Source organism: Cicer arietinum, chromosome 3, assembly GCF_000331145.2.
Source record: "Cicer arietinum cultivar CDC Frontier isolate Library 1 chromosome 3, Cicar.CDCFrontier_v2.0, whole genome shotgun sequence".
In the NCBI taxonomy this organism is placed as follows: Eukaryota; Viridiplantae; Streptophyta; class Magnoliopsida; order Fabales; family Fabaceae; genus Cicer; species Cicer arietinum.
In genome coordinates, this window is record NC_021162.2 from 65,270,148 (window position 1) to 65,288,452 (window position 18,305).

Consider the following 18,305-nt stretch of genomic DNA (forward strand, 5'->3'; position numbering starts at 1 on the left):
GACTTGCACTAATTTTCTATTTAATTTTAAGTATACTTTGAGGTATCATAACCTAAGTCCTTCAAAATTACTCCATTTGTCGACATCAATTCCATGAACCACATGCCCAGTACCCCCTATGTAATTCAAAACCAAATCCCTCACAAACTTACCTCCATATTGTAAACTAGCAGAAAAGGTCATCTTTACCATAGCATCAACAAATCTCTCCATAAAACTCTCCTCATTTCGAGTAAATCTCATCACAACCTCTTTCGTCACCGAATCCGAAGCGAATTGTTGATCAAAAGCCAATACTCCTCTCTCCAAAAATATTTGATTATAAAGTTGATTATCAAACACCAAATAAGTGTTTTGATCCAAAAACACCTTTGGGTTACCTTGCATATTACACAAGCCAACCAACTTGTTTCTAAAACTAGGTTCCATTGAAGAATGATTACTAAGCCTATTTCTAATGAAATTACAATGAGTGAATCCAATGGCGTGTGCTCTTAAAAGGGTAACTATTTCTTTCAATGCCATGCCTTTTGAATTAAAAGATTTTAATGCATCTGAAATAGAAGATCTTGACGATGGAATGATAATATCAACTCTTGAGGAAATAAACATTCCATCGCCAAGATCTTCTATTTCAGATGCATTAAAATCTTTTAATTCAAAAGGCATGGCATTGAAAGAAATAGTTACCCTTTTAAGAGCACACGCCATTGGATTCACTCATTGTAATTTCATTAGAAATAGGCTTAGTAATCATTCTTCAATGGAACCTAGTTTTAGAAACAAGTTGGTTGGCTTGTGTAATATGCAAGGTAACCCAAAGGTGTTTTTGGATCAAAACACTTATTTGGTGTTTGATAATCAACTTTATAATCAAATATTTTTGGAGAGAGGAGTATTGGCTTTTGATCAACAATTCGCTTCGGATTCGGTGACGAAAGAGGTTGTGATGAGATTTACTCGAAATGAGGAGAGTTTTATGGAGAGATTTGTTGATGCTATGGTAAAGATGAGAAATATTGGTGTTTTGCTTGGAAATGAGGGAGATATTAGGAAGAATTGTAGAGTTTTTAATTCTTAGTAGCTATAATTGGAAAGATTAATATTGATTATAACTTATAAGTCACGTTTGCTTGTTGTGAACTCCCGTTTTCTCGATCTTGTATCCAAGTTTAATATTGAAGAAAAAAATAGTAACTTTCATATTAGACGGTATACTATGAAATATTGTATTTGAATTTAGCAATTATTTGGATTTATTCAAATAATATAATTTAGTTCGAATTATATAGTATCTGAGTAATGTGTTATTACAATATTACATGTCATTATTAAGTTGCAGTGATAAAAAAGTTACATGTAACAAATTACTCTATTATTATTATTATTTTTTTTTATAAAAAACTATTATTATAGTTATAATTTGATCATGTTTGTCTATGTGATCTTATTTTGCGAATGAGATAAACAACTGGTGTTGGAGCAATTCGTGCGTGCGTGCTAAAGGTAATGTTATTTCGTCTTTGATTTCTTCTTTTTGGGGACCAACATGTAACTTTATGTTTTTGTTTATTCTACTATAATTTTGTATTTTTCTATTTGTGAGACAAAAACGTGTATTTACTTTGTTTTCGATTATTCTAATGTTATTAATTTGGTTCATGGTCTGAAATATTTGTCTTATTGACATGCTTATTGTTTTTTACTCTACATGATGACATTTTCTGCTAGTTTTCATTATGGGGATAAGTTTGTGAGAGATTTGGTTTTGAATTCCATAGGGGGTACTGAGCATGTGGTTCATGGGATTGATGTTGACAAATGGAGTAATTTTGAAGCTATTAAAATTTTGAAGGATTTAGGTTATGATAACTCCAAGTATACTTAAAATTAAATAGAAAATTAGTACAAGCCATCCTATCCTGATTACAATTATATATCATTTTTGAAACTTAAAAGAATCTATGACATTTCATACATATTTTTCAACCTTTCTTTTTTTGCCATAAAAAATAAATAGAAAATTAGTGCAAGCCTTGTGGTCCAGATTACAATTTTGTACCATTTTTGAAACCGTAAAAAAATTTATGAATGTTCATACATATTTTTCAACCTTCCTTTCTTTGCCATCAAAATTAAATAGAAAATTAGTGCAAGTTATGTTGTCCAGATTACAATTTTGTACCACTTTTGAAACCTTAAAAAATTTTATGAATGATCATGCATATTTTTCAACCTTCCTTTCTTTGCCCTAAAAATTAAATAGAAAATTAGTGCAAGCCATGTCCAGATTACAATTTTGTACCATTTTTGAAACCTTAAAAGAATTGACTAGTGAAAATCTCTTAAATTGAATCCCCATTTCCTCTATATATACATGTATTTTCTTACCATTATCACATGGTAATCCACATCAACATAGCTCATAAAGCAACTAGAGAGCCACAACTCAAAATGAAGTTCACCATTTCATTTTTGTTATTTTTCTTGGTTTTAACACCCTTTGCATTTAGTGATCTAAATGTTGGATTCTATAATTCAAGTTGCCCAAAAGTAGAGTATATTGTAAGTCAAGTTGTTCAAACCAATTTCAACATAAATAATTCCATTACAGTTACTTTTCTCCGTATGCACTTTCATGTCTGCTTTGCTAGAGTAAGCTACTACATACCCCACAATTAATTAATGATATAATATCATCTTATAAAACTACTATTACTTTGTATACTCAAAATAATAAAATTTACTCATTTTTCTCTATATGATCAAGTTCTAAATAGTGATCTACATACATAAATTTTCAATTACAAAATCATAATTTTAGAACTCTATAACATCAATGTGGCATTTCAAAATTTTCCATTTCCATTTTTAATTTATTAAATACATTATTGTGATGATTTTGCTAAAAAAGATATTGAATTAAATTAATGATGTAAAAAGAATAAAAATAATCACCTCTGATTTTTGTTTTACTAATTTAGTTTAGTGATAAAATATTTCTAATATATAATCTATAAAAATGAATTAAAAATTGTATAAAAGTATAATTTATTCAAAATATTATTTCATAATAAATAATTGTAAGTACATGCATTTCTCTTGCCTTATGAATATTACACAAATATACAATATTTTTCATTAACATGCAATTTGGTTGATTTCATTGAAGGGGTGTGATGCATCCATATTAATTGACTCAATGACGGGAAAGGAATCAGAAAACGATGCAACACCAAATGAAAGCGTAAGAGGATACGAAATGATAGACGAAATCAAAAATTTCATAGAAAAAGTGTGTCCATCAATGGTTTCATGTGCCGACATAATATCTTTACCGACGAGATATTTCATTGTTTTAGCTGGAGGACCAAATTACAAAGTCCCAACCGGAAGACGCGATGGAATAATAATATCAACTCTTGAGGAAACAAACATTCCATCGCCAAGATCTTCTATTTCGGATGCATTAAAATCTTTTAATTCAAAAGGCATGACAATGGAAGAAATGGTTACCCTTTTAGGAGCACACACCGTTGGATTCACTTATTGTAATTTAGTTAGAAAAAGGCTCAGTAATGATTCTTCAATGGAACCTAGTTTCGGAAACAAGTTGGTTGGTTTGTGTAGTATGCAAGGTGACCCAAAGGTGTTTTTGGATCAAAACACTTCTTTGGTGTTTGATAATCAACTTTATAATCAATTTTTTTTGGAGAGAGGAGTGTTGGCTTTTGAACAACAATTCGCTTCAGATTCGGTGACGAAAGAGGTTGTGATGAGATTTACTCGAAATGGGGAGAGTTTTATGGAGAGATTTGTTGATGCTATGGTAGAGATGGAAAATATTGGTGTTTTGCTTGGAAATGAGGGATATATTGGGAAGAATTGTAGAGTTTTTAATTCTTAGTAGCTACGATTAGAAAGATTAATATTGATTATAACTTATAAGTCACGTTTGCTTGTTGTGAACTCTCATTTTCTCGATCTTGTATCCAAGTTTAATATAGAAGAAAAAAATAGTAACTTTCATATAAGATAGTATACTATGAAATATTGTATTTGAATTTAGCAATTATTTGGATTTATTCAAATAATATAACTTAGTTCGAATAATATGGTATCTGAGTAATGTGTTATTACAATATTACATGTCATTATTAAGTTGCAATGATACAAAAGTTACATGTAAAGAAAATTACTTTATTATTATTTTTTATTTATTTATAAAAAGCAATTTTTATAGTTATAATTTGATCATGTTTGTCTATGTGATCTTATTTTTCAAATGAGATAAACAATTGGTGTTGGAGCAACTCGTGCGTGCGTGCGTGCTAAAGGAAATGTTATTTCCTCTTTGATTTCTTATTTTTGGGGACCAACATCTAACTTTATGTTTTTGTTTATTCTATTATGATTTTTTATTTTTCTATTTGTGAGACAAAAACGTGTATTTACTTTATTTTCGATTATTCTAATGTTATTAATTTGGTTCATGGTCTGAAATGTTTATCTTGTTGACATGCTTATTGTTTTTTACTCTACATGATGACCTTTTCTGCTAGTTTACAATATGGAGGTAAGTTTGTGAGGGATTTGGTTTTGAATTACATAGGGGTACTGGGCATGTGGTTCATGGAATTGATGTCGACAAATGGAGTAATTTTGAAGGACTTAGGTTATGATACCTCAAAGTATACTTAAAATTAAATAGAAAATTAGTGCAAGTCATGCTATTCAGATTACAATTATGTACCATATTTGAAACCTTAAAAGAATCTATGACATTTCATACATATTTTTCAACCTTCCTTTTTTTGCAAAATAAAATTAAATAGAAAATTAGTGCAAGCCATGTTGTCCAGATTACAATTTTGTATCATTTTTGAAACCTTAAAATTTTTTATGAATATTCATACATATTTTTCAACCTTCCTTTCTTTGCCATCAAAATTAAATAGAAAATTAGTGCAAGCCATGTTGTCCATATTACAATTCTGTACCACTTTTGAAACCTTAAAAAAATTTATGAATGATCATACATATTTTTCAACATTCCTTTCTTTGCGCTCAAAATTAAATATAAAATTAGTGCAACTCATGTCCAGATTATAATTTTGTACCATTTTTGAAACCTTAAAAGAATTGACTTGTGACAATCTCTTAAATTGAATCCTCATTTCCTCTATATATACATGTACTTTCTTACTATTATTACATGCTAATCCACATCAACATAGCTCATAAAGTAACTAGAGAGCCACAACTCAAAATGAAGTTCACCATTTCATTTTTGTTATTAATCCCCTTTGCATTTAGTGATCTAAATGTTGGATTCTATAATTCAAGTTGCCCAAAAGTAGAGTATATTGTACGTCAAGTTGTTCAAACCAATTTCAACATAAACAATTCCATTACAGTTACTTTTCTCCGTATGCACTTTCATGACTGCTTTGCTAGAGTAAGCTACTACATACCCCACAATTAATTAATGATATAATATCATCTTATAAAACTACTATTACTTTGTATACTCAAAATAATAAAATTTATTCATTTTTCTCTCTATGCTCAAGTTCTAAACAACGATCTACATACATAAATTTTCGATTACAAAATCATTATTTTTGAACTCTATAACATCAATGTGGCATTTAAAATTTTTTCATTTCCATTTTTTATTTATTAAATACATTATTGTGATGATTTTGCTAAAATAGATATTGAATGAAATTAATGATGTAAAAACGTGTATTTATTAGTGATCTTATTTTGCGAATGAGATAAACAACTAGTGTTGGAGCAATTCGTGCGTGCGTGCTAAAGGTAATGTTATTTCGTCTTTGATTTCTTCTTTTTGGGGACCATCATGTAACTTTATGTTTTTGTTTATTCTACTATGATTTTTTATTTTTCTATTTGTGAGACAAAAACGTGTATTTACTTTATTTTCGATTATTCTAATGTTATTAATTTGGTTCATGGTCTGAAATGTTTATCTTATTGACATGCTTATTGTTTTTTACTCTACATGATGACATTTTCTGCTAGTTTACATTATGGGGTTAAGTTTGTGAGGGATTTGGTTTTGAATTACATAGGGGGTACTGGGCATGTGGTTCATGGGATTCTTCCGGCACAAACAATGAATGCACTCGAGGAGGTTTACAGAATCGCAAGAGCTCAAACACTTATTGCTCTATGCAGTACTGTTCCAGGCTACTGGTTTACAGTGGCACTCATTGATAGGATAGGAAGATTTGCAATTCAATTGATGGGATTCTTCTTTATGACTGTCTTCATGTTTGCTCTTGCCATTCCTTATGAACATTGGACTCATAAGGATAACCGTATAGGATTTGTTGCATTGTATTCATTGATCTTCTTCTTTGCAAATTTTGGGCCAAATGCTACCACGTTTGTTGTGCCGGCAGAGATTTTTCCTGCTAGATTTCGATCTACTTGCCATGGAATATCATCAGCAGCGGGGAAACTCGGGGCTATAGTTGGTGCATTTGGGTTCTTGTATTTGGCACAAAACAAGGACAAGAGTAAAGCTGATGCAGGGTACCCAGCCGGTATTGGGGTGAAGAATTCTTTGCTTCTGTTGGGTGTGGTTAATATTTTGGGCTTCTGTTTTACTTTCTTGGTGCCTGAGGCAAATGGAAAATCTTTGGAGGAGATGTCAGGTGAGAATGAGGAGGAAGCTGGAACCTCTGTAGAGTTAGAGCAATCCCATTCTTATAACATAATTTATTCATTTTTCTCTCTATGATTTATGTATGTAGATCACTATTTAGATAATTGAGCATAGAGAGAAAAATGAATAAATTTTATTATTTTGAGTATACAAAGTAATAGTAGTTTAATAAGATGATATTATATCATTAATTAATTGTGGGGTATTTAGTAACTTACTCTAGCAAAGCAGTCATAACAGTGCATACGAAGAAAAGTAACTGTAATGGAATTGTTTATGTTGAAATTGGTTTGAACAACTTGACGTACAATATACTCTACTTTTGGGCAACTTGAACTATAGAATCCAACATTTAGATCACTAAATGCAAAGGGGATTAGGACCAAGAAAAATAACAAAAATGAAATGGTGAACTTCATTTTGAGTTGTGGCTCTCTAGTTGCTTTATGAGCTATGTTGATGTGGATTAGCATGTAATAATACTAAGAAAGTACATGTATATATAGAGGAAATGAGGATTCAATTTAAGAGATTGTCACAAGTCAATTCTTTTAAGGTTTCAAAAATGGTACAAAATTGTAATCTGGACATGACTTGCACTAATTTTATATTTAATTTTGAGCGCAAAGAAAGGAATGTTGAAAAATATGTATGATCATTCATAAATTTTTTTAAGGTTTTAAAAGTGGTACAAAATTGTAATATGGACAACATGGCTTTTGAGCATAGAGAGAAAAATGAATAAATTTTATTATTTTGAGTATACAAAGTAATAGTAGTTTTATAAGATGATATTATATCATTAATTAATTGTGGGGTATGTAGTAGCTTACTCTAGCAAAGCAGTCATGAAAGTGCATACGGAGAAAAGTAACTGTAATGGAATTGTTTATGTTGAAATTGGTTTGAACAACTTGACGTACAATATACTCTACTTTTGGGCAACTTGAATTATAGAATCCAACATTTAGATCACTAAATGCAAAGGGGATTAATAACAAAAATGAAATGGTGAACTTCATTTTGAGTTGTGGCTCTCTAGTTACTTTATGAGCTATGTTGATGTGGATTAGCATGTAATAATAGTAAGAAAGTACATGTATATATAGAGGAAATGAGGATTCAATTTAAGAGATTGTCACAAGTCAATTCTTTTAAGGTTTCAAAAATGGTACAAAATTATAATCTGGACATGAGTTGCACTAATTTTATATTTAATTTTGAGCGCAAAGAAAGGAATGTTGAAAAATATGTATGATCATTCATAAATTTTTTTAAGGTTTCAAAAGTGGTACAAAATTGTAATATGGACAACATGGCTTGCACTAATTTTCTATTTAATTTTGATGGCAAAGAAAGGAAGGTTGAAAAATATGTATGAATATTCATAAAAAATTTTAAGGTTTCAAAAATGGTACAAAATTGTAATCTCGACAACATGGCTTGCATTAATTTTCTATTTAATTTTATTTTGCAAAAAAAGGAAGGTTGAAAAATATGTATGAATATTCATAAAAAATTTTAAGGTTTCAAAAATGGTACAAAATTGTAATCTCGACAACATGGCTTGCATTAATTTTCTATTTAATTTTATTTTGCAAAAAAAGGAAGGTTGAAAAATATGTATGAAATGTCATAGATTCTTTTAGGGTTTCAAATATGGTACATAATTGTAATCTGGATAGCATGACTTGCACTAATTTTCTATTTAATTTTAAGTATACTTGGAGTTATGATAACCTAAGTCCTTCAAAATTACTCCATTTGTTGACATCAATCCCATGAACCACATGCCCAGTATCCCTATGCAAATCAAAACCAAATCCCTCACAAGCTTACCCCCATAATGAAAACTAGCAGAAAAGGTCATCATGTAGAGTAAAAAACAATAAGCATGTCAATAAGATAAACATTTCAGACCATGAACTAAATTAATAATATTAGAATAATTGAAATTAAAGTAAATACACGTTTTTGTCTCACAAATAGAAAAATAAAAAATCATAATAGAATAAACAAAAACATAAAGTTACATGTTGGTTCCCAAAAAGAAGAAATCAAAGACGAAATAACGTTACCTTTAGCACGCACGCAACAACGAATTGCTCCAACACCAATTGTTTATCTCATTTGAAAAATAAGATGACATAGACAAACATGATCAAATTATAACTATAAAAATTGTTTTTTATAAATAAAAAAAAATAATAGAGTAATATGTTACATGTAACTTTTTTTATCACTGCAACTTAATAATGACATGTAATATTGTAATAACACATTACTCACATACCATATTATTCGAACTAAATTATATTATTTGAATAAATCTAAATAATTGCTAAATTCAAATACAATATTTCATAGTATACTTTCTAATATGAAAGTTACTATTTTTTTCTTCAATATTAAACTTGGATACAAGATCGAGAAACTGGGAGTTCACAACAAGCAAATGTGACTTATAAGTTATAATCAATATTAATCTTTCTAATCATAACTACTAAGAATTAAAAACTCTACAATTCTTTCTAATATATCCCTCATTTCCAAGCAAAACACCAATATTTCCCATCTTTACCATAGCATCAACAAATCTCTCCATAAAACTCTCCCTGTTTCGAGTAAATCTCATCACAACTTCTTTCGTCGTCGAATCCAAAGCGAATTGTTGTTCAAAAGCCAACACTCCTCTCTCCAAAAAAACTTGATTATAAAGTTGATTATCAAACACCAAAGAAGTGTTTTGATCCAAAAACACCTTTGGGTCACCTTGCATACTACACAAACCAACCAACTTGTTTCAGAAACTAGGTTCCATTGAAGAATCATTACTAAGCCTATTTCTAATGAAATTACAATGAGTGAATCCAACGGTGTGTGCTCCTAAAAGGGTAACCATTTCTTCCAATGTCATGCATTTTGAATTAAAAGATTTTAATGCATCTGAAATAGAAGATCTTGACGATGGAATGATAATATCAACTCTTGAGGAAATAAACATTCCATCGCCAAGATCTTCTATTTCGGATGCATTAAAATAGATATAACGTCGCATTATTAGCCGTCGTAGAAGATTCAATTTCTTGACTTAGGATCAATTAATACTCATATTTCCAAAGTTGAATATTGCACTTAAGACAGGGGTTAATTATGACAATGGAGGATTTATGGAACAACATTGTACTGTCGTAAAGTGCCAAAAAGTGGTACGTAGCTAGCTAGGGGTGGGGTGTGCCCCTTAAAACTTACAATCTTATGAATTGTAAAATACTATCTAGCTAGCTATTGACTTAAGAATAATGGCTTAGATTACAATAAATGCAAAGTTTCGAGCTGAAAGGATCAAAGTTTAGTTTCCATGGCATATCCAAAAATATTAGTATAATATTTTTATAAAAAAAATATAGAAAAAAGTCGAAATTGTTCTGAATTAAGAAAAATACGAAGATTTAAATAGTTCTGAAATTTAAAATAGTAATAATCTATAGCATTATAACTTTTTTATAATGAAGTTGACGAAAATAATCGATAATATTTATATATAAAATACTTGATCATCTAATAAAAAGTGTATTAATGATAATTGACGTGAAAGATAATTAGAGCAAGAGTTGTAACAGCAACATCTATTTTTTTTATTATAGTAATTACATGTTTAAAAGTGCATTAAACTAAAAAAATTAATTTCCCACTATTAAAACACGTCATAAAAATAAGTTGTGGGTCAAGATCTCTATGTAGCTAATCCATAATTATGCCGTGACACAAAACACACTTGAACCAGAGATGTTATCATAGTTACTTATTTTAGTTTTGAAAGTTTATTTTTTCACTCTCAATCTTCTCGTAAGCTTTCGAATTTTGTATGAATTGATTAATCTAAATGTGTATTTCACACAACTAAATTAGCGAATCAGAACATATATTTTTATATATTTGAGAACATTGATGATAGGAGAAGAAAGACCGTTTAGTTTTACAACTTTTTTTCTTTTTTCTGACTCATATTTTAGAACTTTTTTCAAAGCCTGAAATCACTCACACAATAATGCGTTTTCCAAAATACTAAAATAATGCTCTGATTTTTTTTCAAATTTTTAAAAATGTTAAATATTAATGTATTTTTAAAGACTAACCCACTATATTAGTAGAAAAAGTGAGTTCAAATAAGTCAATATTAATCGACACTTTAATTCGATTACATAAATAAATTAGATTAAAACCGAACTATTTAGTAATGGGTTGCAAATTATTAAACCCAACCCAACTACTATAGGCTATGAGGACCAAATTACAAAATCGGCTCATTCCATTTTTCTTTTTAATTTTACTCATCTGTTTCAATTTTTATGCCACTTTTGTTACATTAGTTTCTCACAATTATTTAATTGTTGAGATATGATAAGATAAGATGCATGTAATTTTTTTACAGTTACATTGTTTGTCAATTAAACACAAATATATTTCTTCATTTGAACCAACCAAACAATTAATAATTTATAAACTTTAAAATTTTAGTTAAATTTAAGCCTTTTATTAAGTTTATATATTTAAGTATGTTTCTATTAATAATTTTAAATTAGATAATAATTCTGAAAGATTATATTATTGATGTTATTATGATTGTTTTAAAAAATTATAAGATGTTAGAATTGAATTGGTTTGGTCAAACGCAATATTTTATTTAAGCTAATTGGATTAAAGAAAAAAGATACAATTTTTATTTAGTTTTTATTTTTACGGTCCAACCCATTCTAATAACGGATAAATGAGTTAAGGGTTAACTCATTGAACTCAACCCATTTTAATAACTCAATTGGTAAAATGTTATCGTTGTCTACTTACAATGATAACATGCTTAGGATAATACTTAATGCATGTCATGTAGTGGTGGTGTTTTAGGCTTAAGATTGGTAGTCCTTCTGTTATTATTAGATAAAGGCTCTGATCACAAGCTTGTTTGTAATGCTTAGAGATTTAAGGTTACTGATAAAAAAAAAAAAGAAAAGGAATTTTAAAAATTCAAACTTTTAATTTTACTAGAATCATTGTGTTTGAGTAATTTTTAATTGAATTTTGGAAAACATAAATTAAATCTGGTGGACTGGGATAGTATTTTAAGGGTTTGTTTTTAATAAAATAAAAACCGGATAGTTTGAGTTGAGTGTGGTGTACGAGTATACCTATCAATTTGACAAGCTTCCTAATTATTGACCTCGGTCTACATATTAGAGGGGTCAAAAAAGTTTGTAATTTAAAAGACCCCAAAAAATAAAGCCCCCTTAAATTTTATGGGCTTAGTGAGCCTATAGGCCCACTTTTTAATTAAAAAAATCGATTTTTTTTTTCGAGAAATAAAGTTTTTTGACTTTTTTACCGATAAAAAATTTTCAATTTTTTTCGATTTTTTACTATAAAAATTTTTTGATTTTTTTTCTATAAAAAGTTTCTGATTTTTTTTTCGATAAAAAATCCGATTTGTTTTTCGATAATTTTTTATTTTTGATAAAAATGATTTACAATATTTTTTTATTTTCGATTTTTTTCTTTTAATTTTTCTCACAATTTTTTGAGAAAAAAAATATTTTTCGAATAGAATAAATTTAAAAAATTTAAAAAAAAAATCTCAAAACTAATAAAATATTGGAGGCTTATAAGTCTCCTCCACCTTTAAACTCTATGAAATAATAGGCTTATATTTTAAAAATATTATTTTGATAGAGTACTAATATTAAAAGTTTAATAAAAAAATAATTAAAGAACCTTGAAGTTGAAGGCTTTTTTTACGGTATAAAAGGAGAATTGTACTGCGCACCCCCCCACTTTTACCTCCCACCCCCCAACTATAAGTAAAAGACCATATTACCCCTAATTTTAACTATAAAATCCTAAAAAAAAATAACTTTCCTTTTTTTCCCCATTTGTTCGAAACTCTGAAACATCCGATTCTCCCACCCTACGAAATATTCGAACCTTTGACACATTCGAAGTGAAAAAGTAAGGATTTCTCGAACCTTTCCTTGAATGTTAAACATTCGAAGCTTTGTTTTTCAAGATTTTTCCAAAACCTTCGAACATTTCGTTGAATGTTAAACATTCGAAGCTTTGTTTTTCCAGATTTTTCCAAAACCTTCGAACATTTCGTTGAATGTTAAACATTCGAAGCCTTGCGTTTTCCAGATTTTTCCAAACCTTCGAACCTTTCCTTGAATCCTAAACTTTCGAAGCCTTTCTTTTTCCAGCTTTTTCCAGACATTCGAAACTCTCTATGAATGTCAAACCTTCGAAGCCATTTTTTTCCAGAAATGTTCAACCATTCAAACCTTTCGTTGAACTTGAAACATTCGAAGTTCAAAAGTTTCGAAGGTTTCCTTGAAGATGAAATATTCGAAATGTAAAAGATTCGAGCATTTCTGAAAGATTCGAAAAACTGGGCTTCGGAACTTTGAGATTGATGGAAAGTTTCGAAATTTGGTTTCGAAAGTTTGGTTTCCCAGTGAAACTTTCGAAATGTTATTTGGGTTTTTTTTTAAAAAAATTCATTTGTTTTTAATATTGGTATATTGATATATTGCAGTGCCTAGAATGAGAGGTGCCTTTGGTCAGATTATTCGTAACATCATAGGTGACAGACGTGATGATGTAGAAAGAATTCCACCAACAGCATCAAACAGACGACGCAACATCCATTACTTCTTCTTGCCTATCTTTTTTCACATATTGTTTGCATCTTGCCCCAACATTTTTTTCAATATGAAAACGACATAGCAAATGTATTGAAGTAGGAAACACAACACTAATCGCATTCATCATGGCAAGATCTCTATCAGTCACAATAACTTTAGAAATTAAAGTCTCAGATTTGAACAACTGTCGTACCTTTTCAAATGCCCAGATGAAGTTATCTTGTCGCTCTTGTTCCAAATAAGCAAACCCAACAGAAAATGTCAAACTAGTAGATGTGACACCGACAATTTCAAGTAATGGTAACCGATATCTGTTTGTTTTGTATGTGCTATCACATATCAAAACAAAATGAAACGTGTTTAACAACTTTATACAATCAGTATGTGTCCAAAATATATCTCTCAAAACATCAGAATTCTCCCGTCTTCTTGTCCAATACACATAATTTTCTTGTTGTATTAACTTCAACAGATGCTGCATTTCTGTATACGGACCTCTCAACGATGATCGATAAGTACTCCTTGCTTTATATATTTGACTTGGAATTGTCAGATTAGCTTTATTTCTCTCTTTCAAAGCATTTAGGATGAATCTGGGGGCAAGCTTATACTTTGTCATGTCATTGACAAATTTCCTCTCTTCTTCATTTAAACGCCCCAAATAAGAATGACCAGTTACAGTATCAAGTAGATCATGATTATGTGTTCCACAACGAACACTAATTTTCCATCCTTCACCGACACTTAAGGGTATACATCTGAGAGTAAACGGACAATTTTCCTTATGAGAACAAGTTACTGTTGATTTTGATTTTGATTTATATCTTCCACCTCTTTCGCATCCCAAAATCAATTTTTCTTTTCTTCCCCTCTTTCCGGTTGCTTTATCTGAACGAATGATGACAATTAAAATTCCATTTTCTCTTCCAATGGTTTTTGCCCATTCAAACACAGATTCTCGTGAAGGAAATACCTACAAAATATGTTTCAAATAAAACTTCAAATATATAGTTATAATAAAAAATTTATCCGTGATAGATTATCAGTAATATTAATACCTGATCGGTAATGAATTTGTCCGTAGAATCTATTATATTTCTTGAGGCAGGAACCTCAACTATACTCATACCTGTTTTCAAAAATAGTAATAAATATAAATAATAATAAATATAAATAATAATATATATAAATAATGATAAATTTTTTTTAAAAAAATGAAAATTTTGAAACTTTGACATTGATGTAAACTTTCGAAATTGCTGGAAAAATAGTTTTCGGAACTTTCAGCTTCAAGCAAAGTTTCGAAATGTTTTTTGGGTTTCGAAGGTTTCAGCATTAACCAAATCTTCGAATGTTTAATCCAATTCATGCCTCGGAGCTTTCAGACTTAAGCAAAGTTCCGAATGTTTCAGCAAATGCACGCTTCAAAGCTTTCATACTTAAGCAAAGTTTCGAATGTTTTGTGATTTTTGTGAAAATTGCATTTCGAAAATTTGTATTTTTCACAAAAGGTTCGAATGTGTTGATGAAATCTAACCTCTGATTGTTTCGAAAGTTTGAAACTTTCGACTAATAGAATTTTTTTAAAAACTTTCGAAAGTGGGGGTGAGAAAATAGTGTAGTATATTTACTGATAAATTTTATATAAAATAAAAAGGGTAGATTGGTCAATAAAAAATTATGGGGGGGTGGCAGGTTAAACTGTGGGGGTGCACAGTACATTTCTCGTATAAAAGTGGTATGGCGTAAAATTTCTAGTTTTAGTTACTTAGGCCCATGTTATCTGGGCTTCGTCTTTTATCAGTTTGGACTTTGATTCATTGGACCGGCTTTTGTTTTTTTGAAGAATTTACTTGGTGTTCCCTCACCTTGTCCTTATATTATACACCCGCACATTTCTCTAAATTTTTTTTTGCCCTTTATATTTTATTAAATAAAAAATCAGAAATAATTAGTAATAAAAAATTGATTAATCATAAATTCTTAATTTCCTTCACTTTTTATTAAAGTTGGAATATAAATTTAATCTTTTTTTACAAAAATAATAATTAGTATTGACCAAGTCTACATTACATTCGAAATTAATTATGAAATTCTGCAAATGCAATTAACGTTTATTTTGTTGATGAGTGATTCTATAAATAGGATCAACCACAGAAATTCTACCATCAACCTTTGATCATTTTTTTTTTAAATGTTACACAACTGAGATTTCACAATATTAAAAATCAGAAGTTATGTATTTCTCTAAAATATATTTATGTTTTGACTTTTTATATTTTGAAACTCATTCATTATTATATTGTTCTCTCATAATTTTTATTCTACATTTTTTTATAATAAATTTTATAATAGTTAACTCACAACTGCGAAATTCTGAATTGAACAAAATATTTAATATAATAATATCAGTCTTTGTTAGTTAAACTAATATGAAATGTGATATATATTCTACATTTATGCCTAGTTTAAAAATAGAAAATGGTTATGGACATTTTGACTTGAATACATCACACATTTGAAAAATAACCAAATTTTGTCATTAAAATAAAATGTCGACAATCATGAATTGTCTCAACATACTGAAAATGGAATATTAAAATAAAAAGTAATTTTGAATAGTTTATCATAAAAGTTATTTTCAGAAAAATGTATGTTTTAGTGTGTAAGTTACTGTAACAATTACCCCGTGCTATCTTTTAGTAGGTTAAAAGCCTAATTATTCCAACCAAAGTCCTTCTCAATAATACAGATTATCCTATTATCCTTTTCTAGATCTAGATATTGATCCTTTCATTATTTCACATATAAACTTAGAAGAAGATAACAAATACATCATGTAATTACATTATTCGTTGTTGATCACCTACCTACTACTATACTATTTCTGATGCAGGCATGTGGCTCTTAATTACAATTTACCAAATAAACAGCGAAATAAATTCACAATTTCATATGCAGTACGTCTCGTGTCTATATTTAAATATAGAATAATGAATTAATTAAAGCATACACTAGTTCTTAAAAAGCTAATCATCACAAATTACTCTACGTATAATATTGGACGCGTTTTAAACTGAAATGATATTTTTGTCGTCCACATCAATTTTTTGAAACGTTGTATATAAGATCACTGATTATAGTCAAAACGTGTGGTCCACATCTTCTACGTACCATTAATATTCTTTTTTTTTTTTTCACAAACTATTTCATACATGCACCGTCCTTCAACTCTTTTGTCATCAAAATTAATAAGAAAATTAGTGCAAGCCAGGATTGATGTTGCTATCCAGATTACAATTTTGTACCATTTTTTAAATCTTAAAAGAATTGAATGTTCATACATATTTTTGAGCTATAGTGGCAAGAAAAATCACAAAAACAGGTTTAGTACGTTTATTATATATTGCAAGAATAACTCTTCTTCTCATTATCATTGAACTTGTCTAATTAATCATCATATACTTTTTTAATTAATGCTTTGTTCTTTCATGTTAATTTTCTATATTTCATGCACAGAATTTCGAGCATAGATAATTAATTAGTTATTTTATTATGTTTGTAGATGCATTTTAAATATTAAATAATATGTTGAATTAGAATTTTATGATTTTTTAGATGTTTAAACATTTAAATTTTATTAACAATTTTTATAATGAAAAAAATATTTTTTATTTATAATATGCAAACTCAACTACTCTTAATTGATTTGATTCATGTTTAATGTAAAATAATGGATCAAGAATTTAATTCAACCCGAATAAAAATAATTGATTTGAATATCAAATTTGACCAAAATCTAACCAAATCCAACCTGTAAACATCATTAGTTATTGTCTACTATTTTTATAATGAAATACATTTGTTTTATTTTTCTTATTAAACATTGTTTTGTGCTAGTGTTTATATCTTGAATAATTTATAAGATCAATAAGCATATATTTTCGGTATAAATAATTTTACATTGATAAATGATAAACAATAGAAATTATTAATTAAATAATTATTTTATAATGTCAACTACAATTATGTGATGAGATGATAAAATCAATCATTATTGTTAATTGTCGATATAAAATTGGTATATGTTGACGATGTATAATCATTTTTCTCATTATTTATTACCAACTTTGTTTTTATGATATAATTAATGAGGGGTTATATTATACTTTTATAGCATTTGAAATTGAATATAAATAATTATACAATTGATTAATTTATTAAATGTATACTATAATTAGGTTACATAAAAGAAAATCTATATTCAGTTTATTTATTTCAGATTTATATTGGTGTTTGCTCTAAATAAATTATTTCTATTCTTATCTATTTCTATTGCCATTTTATGTTTTCTAAAATTCACTTTAACTTTTATAAGTAAAAGAACATATTATTTGCTAACTTACGACGATAAAAATCGAGTCAAACTCTACTTTATTTATTTATTTATTGTCAAATTTGTTTTTGTGATATAAATGTGTGGTTACATTATGCTTTTATAGCATTTGAATTTGAACCGAAATAATTATATAATTGATTAATGTATTAAATGTATACTATTTAATTTATATATCATGTCTTTATTTAGTTTGTCTAATGTATATAAATAAAATTATTTAATTAGTCGTGCTTTTTTGAAAAATTGAAATTGTTTATTGTGTAGTGTCAATAACTTTTTAAAATTATTTGATTTTTAAAGTACTTTTTTGTTAATTAATACGACGATAGAGAAGAAGAATTAGAGATTTCAATTTATTTTTAATTCGCGTGCGTGCGTCTTTGATTAATCAAAATGTTATACATTTATTTTATTTTTTATTTTTTTTATTTAATTAAATGCTTAATAAAATAGAAAATTTGTTTTTAAAAATAGAAATTATATTTTTCAAATTTAAAATAATATTGAAATACAATTAATC

At 28.3% G+C, this 18,305-nt stretch overlaps 3 protein-coding genes across 3 annotated transcripts; all 3 read left to right on the top strand.

The window, feature by feature from the left end:
* The first annotated feature begins 481 nt into the window (after positions 1-481).
* Positions 482-1,081, top strand: LOC101513670 (peroxidase 44-like). Its single transcript, XM_012713753.1, has one exon. The coding sequence runs from the start codon at positions 482-484 to the stop codon at positions 1,079-1,081; it is 600 nt and encodes a 199-aa protein (XP_012569207.1).
* A 1,319-nt stretch (positions 1,082-2,400) lies between these two features.
* On the top strand, positions 2,401-3,907 carry LOC101514001 (peroxidase 44-like). The gene is made up of 2 exons (XM_004493293.1): positions 2,401-2,655; positions 3,173-3,907. Exons 1-2 carry the CDS (start codon positions 2,401-2,403, stop codon positions 3,905-3,907), a joined length of 990 nt encoding a protein of 329 aa, XP_004493350.1.
* Positions 3,908-5,995: 2,088 nt separating this feature from the next.
* On the top strand, positions 5,996-7,088 carry LOC101514337 (inorganic phosphate transporter 1-4-like). The gene has a single exon (XM_004493294.3). The coding sequence runs from the start codon at positions 6,029-6,031 to the stop codon at positions 6,770-6,772; it is 744 nt and encodes a 247-aa protein (XP_004493351.3). The 5' UTR covers positions 5,996-6,028; the 3' UTR covers positions 6,773-7,088.
* The last annotated feature ends 11,217 nt before the right edge of the window (positions 7,089-18,305 follow it).